This window comes from Sorex fumeus, unplaced genomic scaffold (genome assembly GCF_029834395.1).
Source record: "Sorex fumeus unplaced genomic scaffold, SorFum_2.1 ptg000165l, whole genome shotgun sequence".
Lineage (NCBI taxonomy): Eukaryota > Metazoa > Chordata > Mammalia > Eulipotyphla > Soricidae > Sorex > Sorex fumeus.
The window spans coordinates 2,688,221-2,704,062 of NW_026606222.1; the positions used below are offsets into that span (position 1 = coordinate 2,688,221).

Sequence of the window (15,842 nt, forward strand, 5' to 3'; positions counted from 1 at the left end):
GTCGGAGCTGAGCGTCCAGCCCAGGAGAAGCACCTTCCCATCCCCTCATTTCATCCTCACGATGTTTTCCCGGCCGGGGCTGGAGCAAGAGTCCAGCGGGGAGGGCGTTTGCCTTGCACGCGGCCGACCTGGGTTCAACTCCCAGCATCCCATCGGGTGCCCCAAGCACTGCCAGGAGTAATTTACTCAGGAAGAGCCAGGAGGAACCCCCGAGTATCCCCGGGCGGGACCCAAAAAGCAAAACAATAAACAATGCTTTCACAGCAGGAAAACAGCTGCTTGGAGCTCCGTGTCCAGCCAGGGTTCAGAGCTTGCGCAGGTTCTGTGAGGCTGTGGTCCAGGCTGCTGGATCACTGCGGGCAAACTCTGATTCATAGTCCTGGGGCCTGCGGGTGCCACTTCCTCCTGCCCAGCCCGGAGATCACCCTGCCCCCTGCCCCCAAGGAATGCACCACTCACGCCCACTCTCCTGGCGTCCAGTCAGGCAGAAGCCCTAGAGGCCCCGGCCCGAGCCCCCTAACCAGAGCAGCCTGAAAACTGCAGACCCCAGGCCCCACATGGGGCACCTCGTGGAGTATGGGGTATACAGCCTCTCCAAGCGTCTGCCCCGAATGACCTCCTCAAGATCTGCTCCCATCCCTGTTTTGGGGGACCACAGGAATTATGTGCTGCCCGGGATTGAACCCAGGAATGCTGCTTTACCCCTGTACTCGGGCCCTCTGTTTTTTTTCCACACCCGGAGATGCTCAAGGGTTAATCAAATCCTGGTCAGCCGCGTGCAAGGCCGACACCCTCCCCACTGTGCTATCGCTCTAGAGCCCCAGTCCCTCTGCTCTCAACCAAGGAGGAAGGGTCGTATCAGAAAGGGCCGGCACACTTCCACAAGCCCCCTTGATTTCCTTGGTCAGGAATGTGCCAAAGCACCGCAGAGGTCCACACCCAGCTGGGTCTTGCTACGTACGGCTGGCAGCAGGAGTCGCCCACCCAGCGGGTGCCATCAACAGTTGGCAGGGAGGTCAGAGCCGTGAGATACCACCCCCGCCCCCCGTGGTGGGACAGTTCACTGCAGGCAAAGGGGTTCTGGGTCAGAGTCCCCCGGCACAGATTAGCACTTGTGGGCATGGCATCGCCGGGGGCAGGGGCTCGCCTTGGGAGAGGTGCAGTGATCAGGCTCTCAGGTTGGCCATGGAGGTGAGTGTCCCCGGGCAGTCGGAGGGTCCCCTTGGAGCTCAGGGGGAAAGGGCTTATTGGGACCTGCGTTGATGGCGCCTCTGGCTTTCCCGAGGCTGACAGTCACAGGCACTGAATGATGGCGGATACCAAGAGACCCTTCCCACCCGTCAGCTGGCAACCTTCAGCCTGCCGAGCCCCTGAGCTCTAAAGCTCAAAGGATGCCGCCCCCACACCCCTAAAACAAAGCCATGTCCCAGCCTCAGGAGGGACCGAGTGGGGCTGGGTGGGACAGGACCCCCCACCTGAGGGTTAAGCACTACAACAAAGCCGCATTCGGCTCAGTGAGATGCAGGAGCTCCCGAAGTGATAAACCCTGGTCCCAGTACCTCGGGTCCCAGCACCCGACATCACGGGATCAGGGCCCAGCCCTCAGCCCTCCCCACACAGGGCCCTGAGAGCTCCCACCACGCCTGACATCACTGAAGGGCATTTGCTAACCAGCACCAACTCCTGACGCACCACCAGGCTGCACCAGCATTGTCTGAACTGCAACACACACGGATCTCACAGATAGGAAGAAACTGAAGTCATTCTTCAAATGTCTAATTTGGGAGAGGTAGAGAAACACCTTTGTGTGCTTGAAAAGGGCCTTTACATGTTTGGTTTTGGTTTTTGGGTCACACCCAGCAATGCACAGGGGTTACTCCTGGCTTTGCACCCAGGGCTTACTCCTTGCAGTGCTCGGGGGACCAAATAGGATGCTGGGAATTGAACCCGGGTTGGCCGCATGCAAGGCAACGCCCTACCCGCTGTGCTATTGCTCCAGTCCCACGTTTTTTAATATATTGCCCCATCCCAACCCCACCCACTGGCAGCACATTTTACACACACACACACACACACACACACACACACACACACACACACACACACACACCACACACGCATACGTCTCCTGGGTTTCTCCATACCGATGTCAGAGGACCCTGTAAGAGATTAAGCTTCCTTCCCTTCAGCTTGGTCGCACAGGAGAGGGGAATGAGCCCCAGGAACTTACCGTGGCAGCCGAGCCAGCATCCAAAAACACCTGACTTCAAAGTTTTCTTGTAGACGAAGATGCAAGAAAGCAAATGAGGGGCTGGAGCGATAGCACAGCAGGCAGGCCAGCCTTGCAAGCGGCCAGTCCGGGTTCAATTCCCAGCATCATCCCATATGGTCCTCTGAGCACCGCCAGGAGTAATTCCTGAGTGCAGACCCAGGAGTAACCCTGTGCATCACCAGGTGTCACCCAAAAAGTAAAAAAAAAAAAAAAAGCAAATGAATTCAGGCATCTGCATTGGTGTGGGCCCAGCATAAGGATGGGCAGGGGCTAGGGCTGGGCTCTGCCTTGACTCCAAGGAGGGAGAAGACCTAGCCCCCTTGCTGGAAGCACTTCGGTACCCATGAGTCACGTGTGCATTTCCTCTGGCCACTGACTTCACCTGCAGACACCGGAGCATCTGTTGCCACAAGACCCACCATGCACCAGAAGCGCCACCCACACCATAGAACGCACATCACAAGGTACCTCCGCCATTCATGTGACGTCTGTGGAGAGCCGAGGGAAGCTGCCGGGCTGTAAGTCCACTGTCTTGCTGGAAGACTCAGGGACCAAGTCCAAAGGAAACGTGGAAGAACCACCAATAAAACCACCCACTTGGGCCGGAGCGATGTACAGCAGAGAGGGAGTTTGCCTTGCATGCGCCCGAGCCGGGTTCGACCCCCGGCATCCCATAGGGTCCCCCAAGCACCGCCAGGAGTAATTCCTGAGTGCAAAGAAAGGAGTAACCCCTGAGCATCGCTGAGTGCGACCCAAGGGGGGGGGGGGACACTTTTCTCAGGAGCCACAAACATTGTGCTGTACCGTTCCGCCTTCCTGTGTTACAGGGAAAGTGCCAAGCACTGGACAGGAACCGAGGGCCTGGATCTCATCAGGTCAGGAGTATCACAGTGAGACACACGTCAGCCTGCTCCTCCCCGACCAGCACACATCTCAGGGAGGATCTGATCTAGCCTGGGGTCCAGGCTTAGCAAGGAGGGAGGGAGAAGGGACTCGGAACCATCACCTCTGAACTAAGAGGGGACTTAGGTTGCTTCCGGTGTTTCAATAAAAGGGGGGTCTGAGATCCCTCTCCAAATATCCCCAACCTCAAACTGGACACCCACATTTCAATCTGAAGGATGAAATGGCAGGCGGTGACCCACTCTGGAAACGAGGAATCATCACGTATCATGAACTTGTCTGCCCCGGGTCCTATTTCCAGGTTATCTGCCACCTCGCACCTTTCCCTGCTCCAGAAGGTGGGGAAGCCTCCCCCTCCCCCACCCACCCGCCCCCCTCCTGCCCCCTCCCACCACCTCCCACCACCAGCGTGACTAGCCCAGCCCCCAAGGCCCAAGTCTCAGCGTCAAGGCGGAGATCGTAAAGCTTTAGCGGTTAGGAAATGCAGAGAAATTTAGAAGCCCAGTTCCTATTGAGGGGGGTTACTCCTGGCGGGCTCTGGGATGATATGGAACCCCAGGGTCCCAACCCAAGTCAGCCACGGGCAAGGGAATCACCCTCCCCTTTGTATTACCTCTAAGCCTCGAGCTTCTTTTTGAAAGAGCCTGAACTTCCTTAGACTATAATCAAGTTACTCGGGGCCAGCGAGACAGTACCAAGGCTCGGGTGCTTGCCTGGCACGGAGGCTGTGTGCCACAGGACCCAGGGCCTTGGACCCGGGCACTGCAGCAGCGACCCAGAAGCTCCACTGGGTGTGTTCTTCGGAGGGGGGAAGCCCCAGGTGGGTTTCAGTTGGTTCTAGGATGCCACAGTGAAGGGCAGGGCTGCAGGTCTCGGCTTCACCCACTCTGGGCTGCTCATTCTCCTCTGGGAAGTACTAACATGAGGATGAAGTCTGGAGGGGCTGACAGAGAAGACACTGGGCAGGGCACTCGCTCTAAACAAGGCCAACCGGGGTTCGACCCCCAGATCCCCAAGTGGTCCCAAACTCCCGCAAGGACTAAGCCCTGAGCGCACGCGCACAAACACACACACACACACACACACACACACACACACACACAGTCTGTGTGCTTCAGCCATGCTCAGAACACTGCGGTGTGCGAGGGACCCAACCCACTCGTGCCAGAGGCTGCCAGGCAGAACGAGCATGAAGAAAAATCCAAGTGGCTTGAGGCTTCCGATGAGGACGAGTTCTCACGGAGGACACGGGCGAGTTGCAAGACACAGCCAGTCCCGCTCCCGGGAGCCAGTCCCCCCGCCACCTCCCCAAGAGCGACACAGATGGGCATTTGGCCGTCATCTGTTTTCTGCACCGAACAGCACAACGGTACGCGTTTCAAAAGTCTAGGTCGGAATGGAGCTGTCTGGGGAGAAAGCGTCTTCGTTTCCACACTCCGTGTCCCGTTCTTCTGTGCTCAGTAGCGGGACACAGCCCCGGGAGAGAACCGGGAGGAAATCGGGCTTAGGTGACCGAAAGCGTTCAGGATTCGATGCAGTGCAAAGAAAGGACCAAATGCTAAAGTTTTTGAAAAGTTTAATGGAGCCAGTAAGGCATATAAATCACGTTCTGGCAGACATGAAGACCTGCTTTTCTCTTACCAAAGAAAATGGCACGTGTTTTATCAAATTTGACAATCCGCGTTAGAGGGTACTGAGATAATGCTTCAGAGCACCAACCGAAACAAAACCCAGAGGAAGAATGTTACTCAACTTGGAGAAAGGACCAGAACCAAGGCGTAGAGGGGCGATTAAATATGCGTTCCTCGGTCTCGACTCCTGGACAAACGGGGGTTTGGGGCCACCTGGGCGCGGCGCTCCCTACCACCAAGCCCCAATTCCAAAATTTAAATTTACAGTGACAGAAAAACAAGGCTAACTGCAAATGCATTCCCGGGATATTTCAGAAGGAAGCGGCAAAGTATTCATTAATACACAGGCTTGTCTGTTTCAGACGGCTATAATTTTTCCTGCTATTATATTCAAACCAAAAAAAAAAAAAACTGATCCACTTTTGCGAAAATTTAGAAATATCTTTCATTGCTAGATTTAGTATGGAACTGGCTTTTTAAATAAGGGCTCTATCTATAATGAATACAGAACTTCAGTTCACACGTCTCTAACATTTCGTCCACACCCCCACCCTGTCAATGAGTGTTAAGATTAACTCAGCCAAGTTTCTTCACAGAAAGGGATTATTAAATGGCGGAAGAAATCGCAAACTTTAACAAAGTGCTGTAATTACTGGAAAAACCCTTACGCTGATTTGCAATGGTTTTTTAAAAACAGGAAATAACTGATACTGGACTACAAGTTTGCAAGGAAACATTTTTCACTGTCCTACTCGATATATAATATGATAGAATAAATTACAGTACCTGGCAGGCTGACATCAGTTCATCTAAAAAAGACTATCCTTGAGTCTGAGATAGTAAAAATGAAGGTGAAACATGCTCTAAAACATTGTAGCTACTACAAGAGGTCTTATATTTTACTCAAAAGAAGAGTCTATTGAGAACTTTTATTTAGGACTACCTAAAATCTAGAGAACCTCCATGCGGCTCCATCTTTCCCAGAAGGCTCTTCCGGGAGAGGGGCGGGGAAGTTGGTTTTGCTACGTATGGTATCGCATCAGCAGTAGGTAAAAAGACCCTTTCTCCCTCCCGTTCCAGTGGAGACTGCAGAAAGCGGGGCGCCTGGGGATACTGGGAGAACAGGATCTGAAAGGCTACAGGGGCCGCCACCCTCCCACCAGCCGCCTCCCCCTTCGCACTGCCACTGGACCCACAGGGCAGCCCGTCTGGGACGTTCACGACCTCGCAGTCTATGCGCTCACATTTACCGTCAGGTCAGTACTCCGCCAGGGGAGTAGCCCGGGTCTGAAAACTGGAGTTATTTCAAGCCTGCGGGGATTCTCGGGGCCGCTTCAGGGTGTTACTAACTTTTAGAGCACAACACACACAAAGCGAATCCGAGAAGAGTTCCGTGTATTGATTCCATAGCGTGAGTTGCATGACCATCATCGCACCTCTTGACATCACAATCGCCAGCAGGAGGAACCGCTTGGGGACCTGGCTAGACACAGGGACAGTTGAGTGACCGGAAGCTGCACGCGGTCCCCGCTAGGACCCAGGATGGAGCCTGCAGAGTTGATGGGGAAGCCGAATCGTGGGTTTGAGATCATGTTTAGGTACCTAGCAATACTGCTGAAGCAAAATACTCAACACAGCAGGAAATGGACCAAAAAAAAAAAGAAAAGAAAAGAAAAGAGAAAAAAGAAAGAAAAAAAAAGTGTTCTATAACCAAATAGACATCTGCTATTTCCTTTCCCTTTGAGAATAAATACAGTTAAGGTCACTTTTTAGCCTTGGAACGGATATATGTTTGCCTATGATGATCTTGCTAACGACAGTACACGGTATCTGATGTCCTCTGCTAGGATTATAGTTTTAGGAAAGCCAGAGTTTACAAGAGGCAGCCACTGAAAAGACCTAGAACTTCCTCGGCTGGCAACCACTAGAGAATTCACGTGTCTGAAACAGTGAACGGGGAAGATGGCCTCATGTTTCCTTTGCAATCATAGTATATGTTGAGGATCACGTGGCTTTCAAGCAGCATGGTGGGTGTGAAAATGCCTGTGGTTTAGATCATTCGGTTGCGTTTATGGGTTGGTGAGTCTGTAACGACATCGCCACACTGGGCTGAAGTACGCTTTCTAGTTCCACCATTGTCCAAGTGGAGTGCCATTTCTTCTGATATGAAAGTGTTCAAATCGACATCATGGAGTCCATTTCTCCTTCGACTAGCATTCGATCCACTGCTTACATGGGTAGGAGAGCCCGGGGTACTCGAACGCACGCTTATACTAGCCATTGCACCACTAAGACCTAGGAAGAAGAAAACAGGGTTTAGAGTTGCTCAATTAGTTGACCCTCTTGAAAGCAACCCACTTTACTTTCAATGATGTCATCGCGTCAAAGGGCATTGGCCTGTTTTCTCTGGAAGGGGTCACCGGGGAGCGCTCAAGTTCGATTTGGGACCGTGGGGGTCATCCGACTCTGACGTGACGTGCTATTGATCGTACTACCGATATTAACAATCCTGGTAATTGCCAATTATTCGCCACTAGCCATGTGGCAAGCACCACGCTAGTGTCCAGATGAACCAGGAGGCCTCCTCTGCCACACTTGTTTGGAAGGACTACAAGCAAGCCACAGCTTGAGGACAGGTAGTCTGGGCACGGGGTATTATATTCTGGCTGTCCAAAGTCACCGAATTTCAAGCTCTTTCCTTTCAGGATCCTGGTGGGTTCCTGGATTTGTGTGCGCACACCAGGAAAACAAGGAATCATTCCCAGGCCTGATCTCACCATCCTGTCGATATGGCGACCTTGTGGTTTATCACTCCAAACAGTACATAAGAGTCACTGTTAAAAGCATGCCACTCACCAAGTACAAAGTGTGTGTGCCCTTGAACAAATCGGGTTATCACCCAAGGTCTGTCCTCTGTCCACAAGCCTCCCTGAAGGACTGCCTGTTCAGAACCATCTACAATGCGCTGGGAAAGAGGACAGGGCACAGACTGGCCTTGCTGCTTTGTTTGCAAGGATAAAAGTGATTAATTCCAAAATCTACCCAACCCGTAAAAGCAAACTTTACTCCTTTGGCAGTCAAGGGAGCAAATGTGTTCAATGAGATGTCGAGGGTTCATCTGTGAGAAGCAAGGGGAAACAAGGATACAAACCATCGAGCTGCAGAAAAACTACTTAACCTCAGGGAAGGCGGCCCAATGCACTGCAGGCACGTCACGTGTAGAGTTCCGGGTTTGATCCCCAGCACCCCCGGGAGTAATACGCAAGGGCACAACAAAAATCAAAAACAAAACCACCAACCGGGGGCCAGCAAGACGGTGCAGTGGAGAAGCCATGCATGCGGGTAACCCAGATTCGATCCCCGGCAATTGACTGATATGGCAATTGATACGGGATCCAGCACTGCCAGGGGTGATCCCTGAGCACCATCGGGCGTGGCCTCAAAACAACACACGCACACAAACACGCTCTCTCTCTCTCCCTCTCTCTCTCTCTCTGAGCTATTTCCCTATTAATTTCTCTTTATATTTCCCTTTCTGCTATTCTATAGCCTCACACAGAGACTTCATGTATCACTTGACTGATTTACGTAGTATGAGGTAGGGGGATGCTTCCCATGAACAGGGCTTAGACCTGAAAAGCTTAGATGGAGTTTTGGTTGGAGCCTATTCTTCGACCTCTACAAACGTAACGTAGCTGAAAAAGTAAAGGTATTCCTTTAGGATACCTGCCCAAAAATCTGCTGTCCTCAGTATGTGCCGGCCAACATTCAACCGGCAGCCTCTGCTGCTCCCATGCCTCTCGCTCGGTTCATCCATCTCCAGAATTCCCGACACTCCAAATTCGAAGTGCCCATCAGCGCTCCTTCACGGTCTCCCTAAGGAAGGAGGATGCACCCTTCTTCCCCCAAAGGGGACCCAAGAATCTCTTCCGCTCTAAACTTTCCGAAGACTGGTGCCCATTTTTAAATAACGGGGGCCAGGGAGACAGCACCGCGGCAAGGGTGCTGGCCTTGCATGAAGCGGCCCAGCTCCTACTCCCAGCAGCCCCTATGGGGTGAGCCCCACAAGGGGTGTCAGTGACCTCTGAGCAGAGAGCGGGGAGTAAGCCCTGAGCACAGCCGCGCGTGGCCCTCAGAGAAAGGGAAATCAAAACGAGAAGCACTAATCCTACTTTCTGTCTCAGCCACCTTACTTAACAATCCTCAAAATAGCTCTATGGCACCTGTCTTATCTCCAAGTTTCGGTTGAGAAGGTCCAAAGGTTGGACGAGTCACCAAGGTGACACAGCTAAGAAAGCAAAAGCCGATACCAGCTCGAACCCCTGCTTCTGCTCTACTCTGGCTGCGGGGTCTGGAGCCTGGGCTCTCTGCACCCTGCTCCCTCCTGCTCTGGCTGGCTATCAAATGACTGGCAGGCCCGGAGAAGGCTTCCCTGCCAACACCTGCTGGCTCACCCCGCCCCCCCGGAGCCGCCTTTCTGCTTCTCCCACTTCTCTGCCCTCGTCTCTCGCTGGCTCTCTTCCCTCCTGCCTGAAATACCCAGTCCTCCCTGTGCGCCAGCCTGCCAGCCCTTTCTCCTCTGTGGCCTCTCTAAGGCCCATTAACAGGTTGGGGTCACCCAAGGTGACAGCCCTTCATCTGATCCCTTTTTCCCAACTGGTGCCACAGGGCAGACACTGCTCCTGAGGTTCAAGGGTGCCTACGGGCCGGTCAACCCCACTGGCTATTCAGAGCGCAGGAAACAGAACTGCACAGCCCTGTCGAAGTCAAGGGAATCCAACAGGAAGGTCTCCAAGGGAAGAAGTGTCTCAACAAGAAGAAGTCTCTCGGGCTGATCTTATGGGGCTCAGAAGTGGTCTTTTCCTACAGACTGTGTCTTCTCAACTCTAATGGATACAACGTGCTACACTGCATCTACCTTTGTGCCACTGCAGAACAAGAGATGGACCCTCAAAGTCCTACCCCTCACTGTGAATCCACTGGAATCGCAAAGCTGTGCGTTTCCTCTCCCAAATCAGGAAATAAGCTCAGGTTTGACGGCCGCTGGACTCTGCCATCAAAGTTAAAACAAGTATTCCCAAATGTTTAGCATTTTTTTTCGAAGTTCTCCATTAAAACTATAAGCTTCTTGGGGATGAGAGCTATGCTTTCTTTTCTAATATCAAACCATTAAAAGTACTACTTGAAGGGTCAGAGCAATACAGAGTACGGGTGGGTGTGCGCCCCAACCCCACCAGGAGTGATCCCTGAGCAGAATCAGGAGCGCCCTGAGCACGATGTAGCCTGCCCACAGGGCAGAGTCTGGCAAACTCCCCGTGGCGTACCCAATATGCCAAATACCAGTAACAATGATGGGTCTCATTCTCCTAAAGAGCCTTGAATATAATCTCAGGGCTAGGATGAAGGAGACGTTACTGGGGCCTGGGTATGATCACTGGGTGTGATCCAAAAAAAAAAAAAATACTACTTTACACACTGACATTCTCATACCTGTTTTAAAATTCAGGGGCTTCTAGGGCCATTTTACTGCAAAATTTGGGCCTGGAGCAATGAACTGGATTATTCAAGATCTTTTTGACCCACTTGAAACCAGAAAGAACTCAACACCCACCCCAAGTTCCTCCTGTTAATACAGGAGTCAGCTGGAGTCAGTGACAGGTGTGTCACATGCAAAGGCTCATAAAGCCTCCAGCTGATGTTTCCGACTATTACAACTGCCGTTCTCCAAGAGAGCACAAACATCAATTTTGTCAATTGGAAGTTACCCAGGAACTGCAGGAAATCCACCATCTTTTTGTTGGCTATGGCTTAGGGTTCAGTTTGACAGCTAAAAATAAGTCACAGTTGCAACAATAACTATTTTTTATCCAACACTCAAACATCCTTTAAGGCTTGAATTCTAATCTTCCCCCAAAAGACTTCCAAGTGCCCCCCCCCCAAAAAATGAGATTAACAACCAAAAAAGAATGTATTTTAAACAGCCCAGATTTTATTTTGTAAACCAGTGACAGCCACTAGAAGATGCTTTCGAAAACCTTAGCTAAGCCACATAAACAATTAGGCCTATACAAGTACAGGGAATCTACACATGCTTCAAAACTAAAAACTTAAGTTGTACACCCGGAGGGCATACAGCTTCATTTCTACCAAAAACACACTTTTTCAAAAGGGCTACGGGAATATCAATTCACAAAAGTAGAACAAAGTTATGTTGATTAGACAGGAAAAGTCTCAGTTGCTTAACACAGCATAAAAAGCAGCTTCAAAGCTTCGAGTCCATTTTGAATAATCAGTGCAGGGGGGTGGGGGGGGGAAGAGAAAGTTTAGGATGCTTCTATCATACTTTGAAAAGAAAGCTCCCACAGGAGCGGAAACAAAGTTACAGACCGGGTTATAGAACTTTCAGTTACATGGCAAATTGTTACAAGTCGCACAGGGCTACTGTGTCCATTTCAAGTGCCTGCTCAGGGCAGTAAGGAAAATCCTGTTTCCAGAATTAATTACACGTCATGCCGGTTCCCCAGCACATCATTAGCGCACACAAACCCAGGGCCTCTCCCCTCCTCTGCAGCGGCTGCAGTGCCCACACCCCTGCCTCCCCAGCAGTAAGCGCGCGGAGGGCGGAGGGCGGAGGGCGGAGGGCAGGGGGCAGGGGGCAGGGGGCAGGGGGCAGGGGGAGACCGAGCAGCGCTGTGTCACCTGTTCCACAGAGAGGACCTGAAATCCTGGTCACTCCAACCAAAGGATTAGCATCCTGACCCCCAGCGCAGCCTAAGGAAACGCACTCTTGAATTTCAAAGGAAGTGCCCTACTCAAAGGGAGAACTGCCTCTTGGCAGGAAGGGCGTTCCGAGGTTGGAAGGAGCAAGCACTGGTGTGGAAGTGTGTGTTCAAATGTACTGAGGGAGGAGGAGTCCGATCACTGAAAATACAAGAAATTCTCCGGAAGATTCTGGCAAGTTTAAGTAGATAAGCACTCCCCACCCCGATCTGTAAATTGTAATACTGAATTTTTATTGAAGTAAAGCACACTAAATAAAACCAATTACAAAGATACATGTGTCACACCAGGAAAACAGTTTTCAGTTACGCTGACAGCCCAAAACTTTGTATTCCATTTCTCAAAGACAGTTTTAATGCCATGGGGAAAAATGCTCACGACGTTAAAAAGAGAAAAAGTAAGATACAGTACCATATATGCAGTATGATCTCAACTAGGAAATAGTTTTAATATTCATACATTCAAGAAAAGGCTGGCAGCAAATGCACCAAACACTTGAACTTCAGTTATCTCTGTATTCGTGGGATAACAAGATACTTAATGTGTTAATCTCAGTTGTTTTTCCAAGAAAATAGTATTTACAAAGCTAGTGAAAAATATTAAATTCCAATGCTAGACTGCTTCATAACTACCAAGAGATTATTAAGCAAGCAAACTGTCCATGAGGCATGACTACATGGCCTCTTTACACAGCTGTTTAAAAAAAAAAAAAAGTCCAACACAATTTTATAAAAACTGCAAAGTGAAGACAATTTTGCATCATTTTTATCGATTTATGTTTGAAAGTCTGAGTCAAGTACTATGTCCAGAAACTTCAGTAGCAGCTAACATCTAACTTTATAGGAAAAAAAAAAACAGTTTTTAATTTAAAATGTTAATGCCATCTTAATTGCATTAATTGTTTTTATTCTCTGGTGAATTTGAACAAAGAGCATAATGTAGAAATTCCAGGCTTCGGAGAAGTTTAATTAAAGAGGGATTCTTTAAAATTATCCATTTTAAGCAATTAAGAGATGAGATCGCCTCGGTGCATTAATCTCTTACATTTTCATTTCCACCAAGTTTTAACATTTTACTGTGAAATCGCTATGAACAATTCTGGCACTTCAGGAAGATGCAGGCTGGCAGCATTTAGAGACTGTCCAGAACCCCCTGCCCCCCAGGCTGAGCTGAGTGAGCAAAGGGACAAAGGGTTGGCAAGGCCAAGAGATAGGCACCCCCCAGGTCAGATGCAATGAGTCCTCTGAAAGAAAAGCTCCCAACTTTTGTGCTACGCAATTCAAAGAGGTGCATGACCTAAATACTTGCTAGCCGCCAAAATCTTGTTTCTAAGTATTAGGCTGCTCTGATAAGGGCTGACGGGGAAGAGCAGAGAGCAAGCACCAGGCACAAACCCTTCATCCTCTCGCCACAGCACTAGAGGATCGACGTGTTCGCCAACGTGACCAGGAAGATTAGCCCTCCCGAGAATTTGGTAATTCTCTCCTGCACCACTTCCACACAGTGGGCCAAGGAATATTTTAAAAAGATACCAACGCCACAAAAACTAGGCTCTGCGGGGAAAGGATCGAATTTGGATGAGGCTGCCTAAAACCAGTTTTCCAGAAACCCAGAAATCAGTTTTCTGGGTTGACACATTAGGGCTTGCCTTATGGTTGGTTTTTCCTAGGGAAAAATTCCTCTCTGATTTTGTACTCCTCAAACAGAAAGGTCCTCTATGGACATCCAGACGGAGAATCCTGTGCTGTGACTTGGTAACTTTGCGGGGACCACCACATACATAAACCAGGAGGAACCGATCGTGGGGCCAAGACTCCAACTGCCAACACCGCTGAGGCCTGATCTGGCCTGATCTCCAGACTTCCACCCCTGTTCCAGTTCACTGCCAAGGTTCTAGTTCACTAGAAGCCCCTCGCAGCTCCTATGTTCAGCTTTGTATCACCACCCCTTGCCACGGGCCTCCAACAGAATGCCTGGGAGCTGCTCACTTCAGTTAAGTGAGATCCCAAACAAAACAAAACCAACCTTTGTGCTGCACAGCACAAAGGCTCCAGAATGCCAAGAGGTGTCTTTTCTTTTTAGGGACCCACTGCACCCTCACAAACAGATTTTAATCACCCAATTATAGCTCTCCAGGCCACATCCACAAGCAAAATTGTTTCAAACCACCAAAAAAGGCTTTAGACTCTGACACTAAAGAGCTGCTTCCACCACTCCTGCTCCAAGACTTATCTTTAAAAGAAAAAAAGAAAAAGAAACAAAGGAGGTGGGGGGGATGGGGAAAGGCTTGAGTGAGGATACAGTGAGCAGGGTACTTAGATGACCTGGATTCCATCCCCACAGCCCCATAAGGTCACTGAGGCAGGCCAGAAGTGAACCCTGAGCAGTTAGGATTAAGCCCAGAACACCGCTGGGTGTGGCCCAAAAACTGGGGGGTGGGGGGGTGGAATTCAATGACCAAAAAAAAAAAAAAAGAACCTTTCTTAAAAAAATATCGGGGGGGGGGGGGGGGCACAAAATAGAGATGGTTTGATCCAGAGCATCCCACATGGTCTCCTAAGTCCTGCCAGAAGTAATTCCTGAATGCAGAGCCAGGAGTAAGCCCTGAACATCGCCGGGTGTGGCCCAAAACCAAAAACTCCTATCACATTCCAGGTTAGACTGCTTGAGTTTACCTCGTTTACTTTTAGAAGTTGGACACAGGAATGCAGACCCAAGCCTCTTGTTGGAACATAAAATTAAAACTGGACAAAGCGTCTCCTAAATCAAATGCCAATGGCATCAACAGCTGTCCTCGGAGCCTACATCAGATCCGGCTGGAATCTTAAATTAATTAGAGTCGATGAATTTTACAGACAACCCAGGTATGTGGCAAACCTCTCAGCGCTGTCAAAACTGTCATCAAAATAGGACAGTGAGGAAGGAGTTTGATCCCTGGAACCCCACAGGGCCACCCAAGCCCTGCCAGAAGTGATTCCTGAGAACAGAGCCAGGAGTACGCCCTGAGAGCACACTGGGTGTGGGCAAAAAGAAAAACGAAACAAAACCAACCTTCTGAATAGATACCAAGTGTATCTGATGTTTTAAAGACAATACCACTGGGGCTGTAGTGATAGCACAGCGGGGAGGGCGGTTTGCCTTGCACGCGGCCGACCTGGGTTCGATTCCCAGCATCCCATATGGTCCCCCGGGCACCTCCAGGGGTAATTCCTGAATGCATGAGCCAGGAGTAACCCCTGTGCCCTGCCGGGTGTGACCCAAAAAAGCAAAAAAAAAAAAAAAAAAAAAAAAGACAATACCACCCATAAAACTAGGAAGACAACTAGGAGCTGAATCAGTATAAGAGGCTTTGCAGAAGATCGCAAATGGGTCAAGCCCTTCCTCTCCATCTGGGGTGAGTCTCCATCCATGTCCCGGCACCCCACCCCAGAATGCAGGCCCCCCTTCTTACTTGGGTCCCTTTCCACCTCGCCTCTATGATGACAAATAAATCTGAATGAGAAATAAATCTGAATGGGACCAGATTCTGAAGCCAAGGCCTCTCCTATCTTCAGCATTAGCTCTCTCAAGCAGTACAGAGAGAAAAAGACCCACTTCATTAATTCACATCCGCAACTAACAAGCTCGGGATCTTGACAAGTTCTAGTACTAGTTCCCAATGAATGAAATCAAGCATCCCTCCCTCCGAGGGGAAACTGGATGGAAAGGCCGCTCTTACTGAAAAGGCCACTTCGCGGGAAGACCATGGGGGCAGCACAAGAGAGCACCCCACAGTGGGCCAAACACACGCAACCTGGATTGTGGTAGGGCACGTCTGTTCCTCTACGAACAAATCAACTTCTGAATAAATCACCTTTCACAAAGGAAGACTGCCTCAAGAAGTGCTCATCTCGCCCCAAGTAATACAGGGGCTGCAGTGACGAAGCAGAAACACAGCGCGGAGAAACACTCCGGTCAACTTGAAACCTCCATGAAAGGGGGAAACTCTTCACTGAGACAGGAAGTGGGGCAGTGGCCTCTTTAATCAGACAGATCTGAAGATCTACTCTACTACTAACCGTTCTGTTCAATCGGGGCCGAAGAATCCTTTGTTAACAAAATAATCCAAACTAAGGGCCGTCTAAAGGACTGGACAAGAGCACATTCTAATTGGGATGCGTGACACCGAGTTAACACCGAAATACAAACTCTTCCTTCCCAAGTCCCAACAGTGATCTGGAAGTGCCTGTTCCAGATTCTCCCCTGATCTCAGGTCC

The 15,842-nt window shown here is 50.2% G+C and overlaps 1 protein-coding gene across 1 annotated transcript in view; it reads right to left on the reverse strand.

Moving 5' to 3' along the window:
* Nucleotides 1-4,736: 4,736 nt before the first annotated feature.
* The window catches only part of HAPSTR1 (HUWE1 associated protein modifying stress responses), a 29,541-nt gene continuing 18,435 nt past the window's right edge, over nt 4,737-15,842 (reverse strand). Inside the window, exon 4 of the mRNA XM_056107423.1 lies at nt 4,737-7,101. Within this exon, the coding sequence (XP_055963398.1) occupies nt 6,857-7,101 (245 nt within the window). The 3' untranslated portion in view covers nt 4,737-6,856. The remainder of the gene's footprint in view (nt 7,102-15,842) is intronic.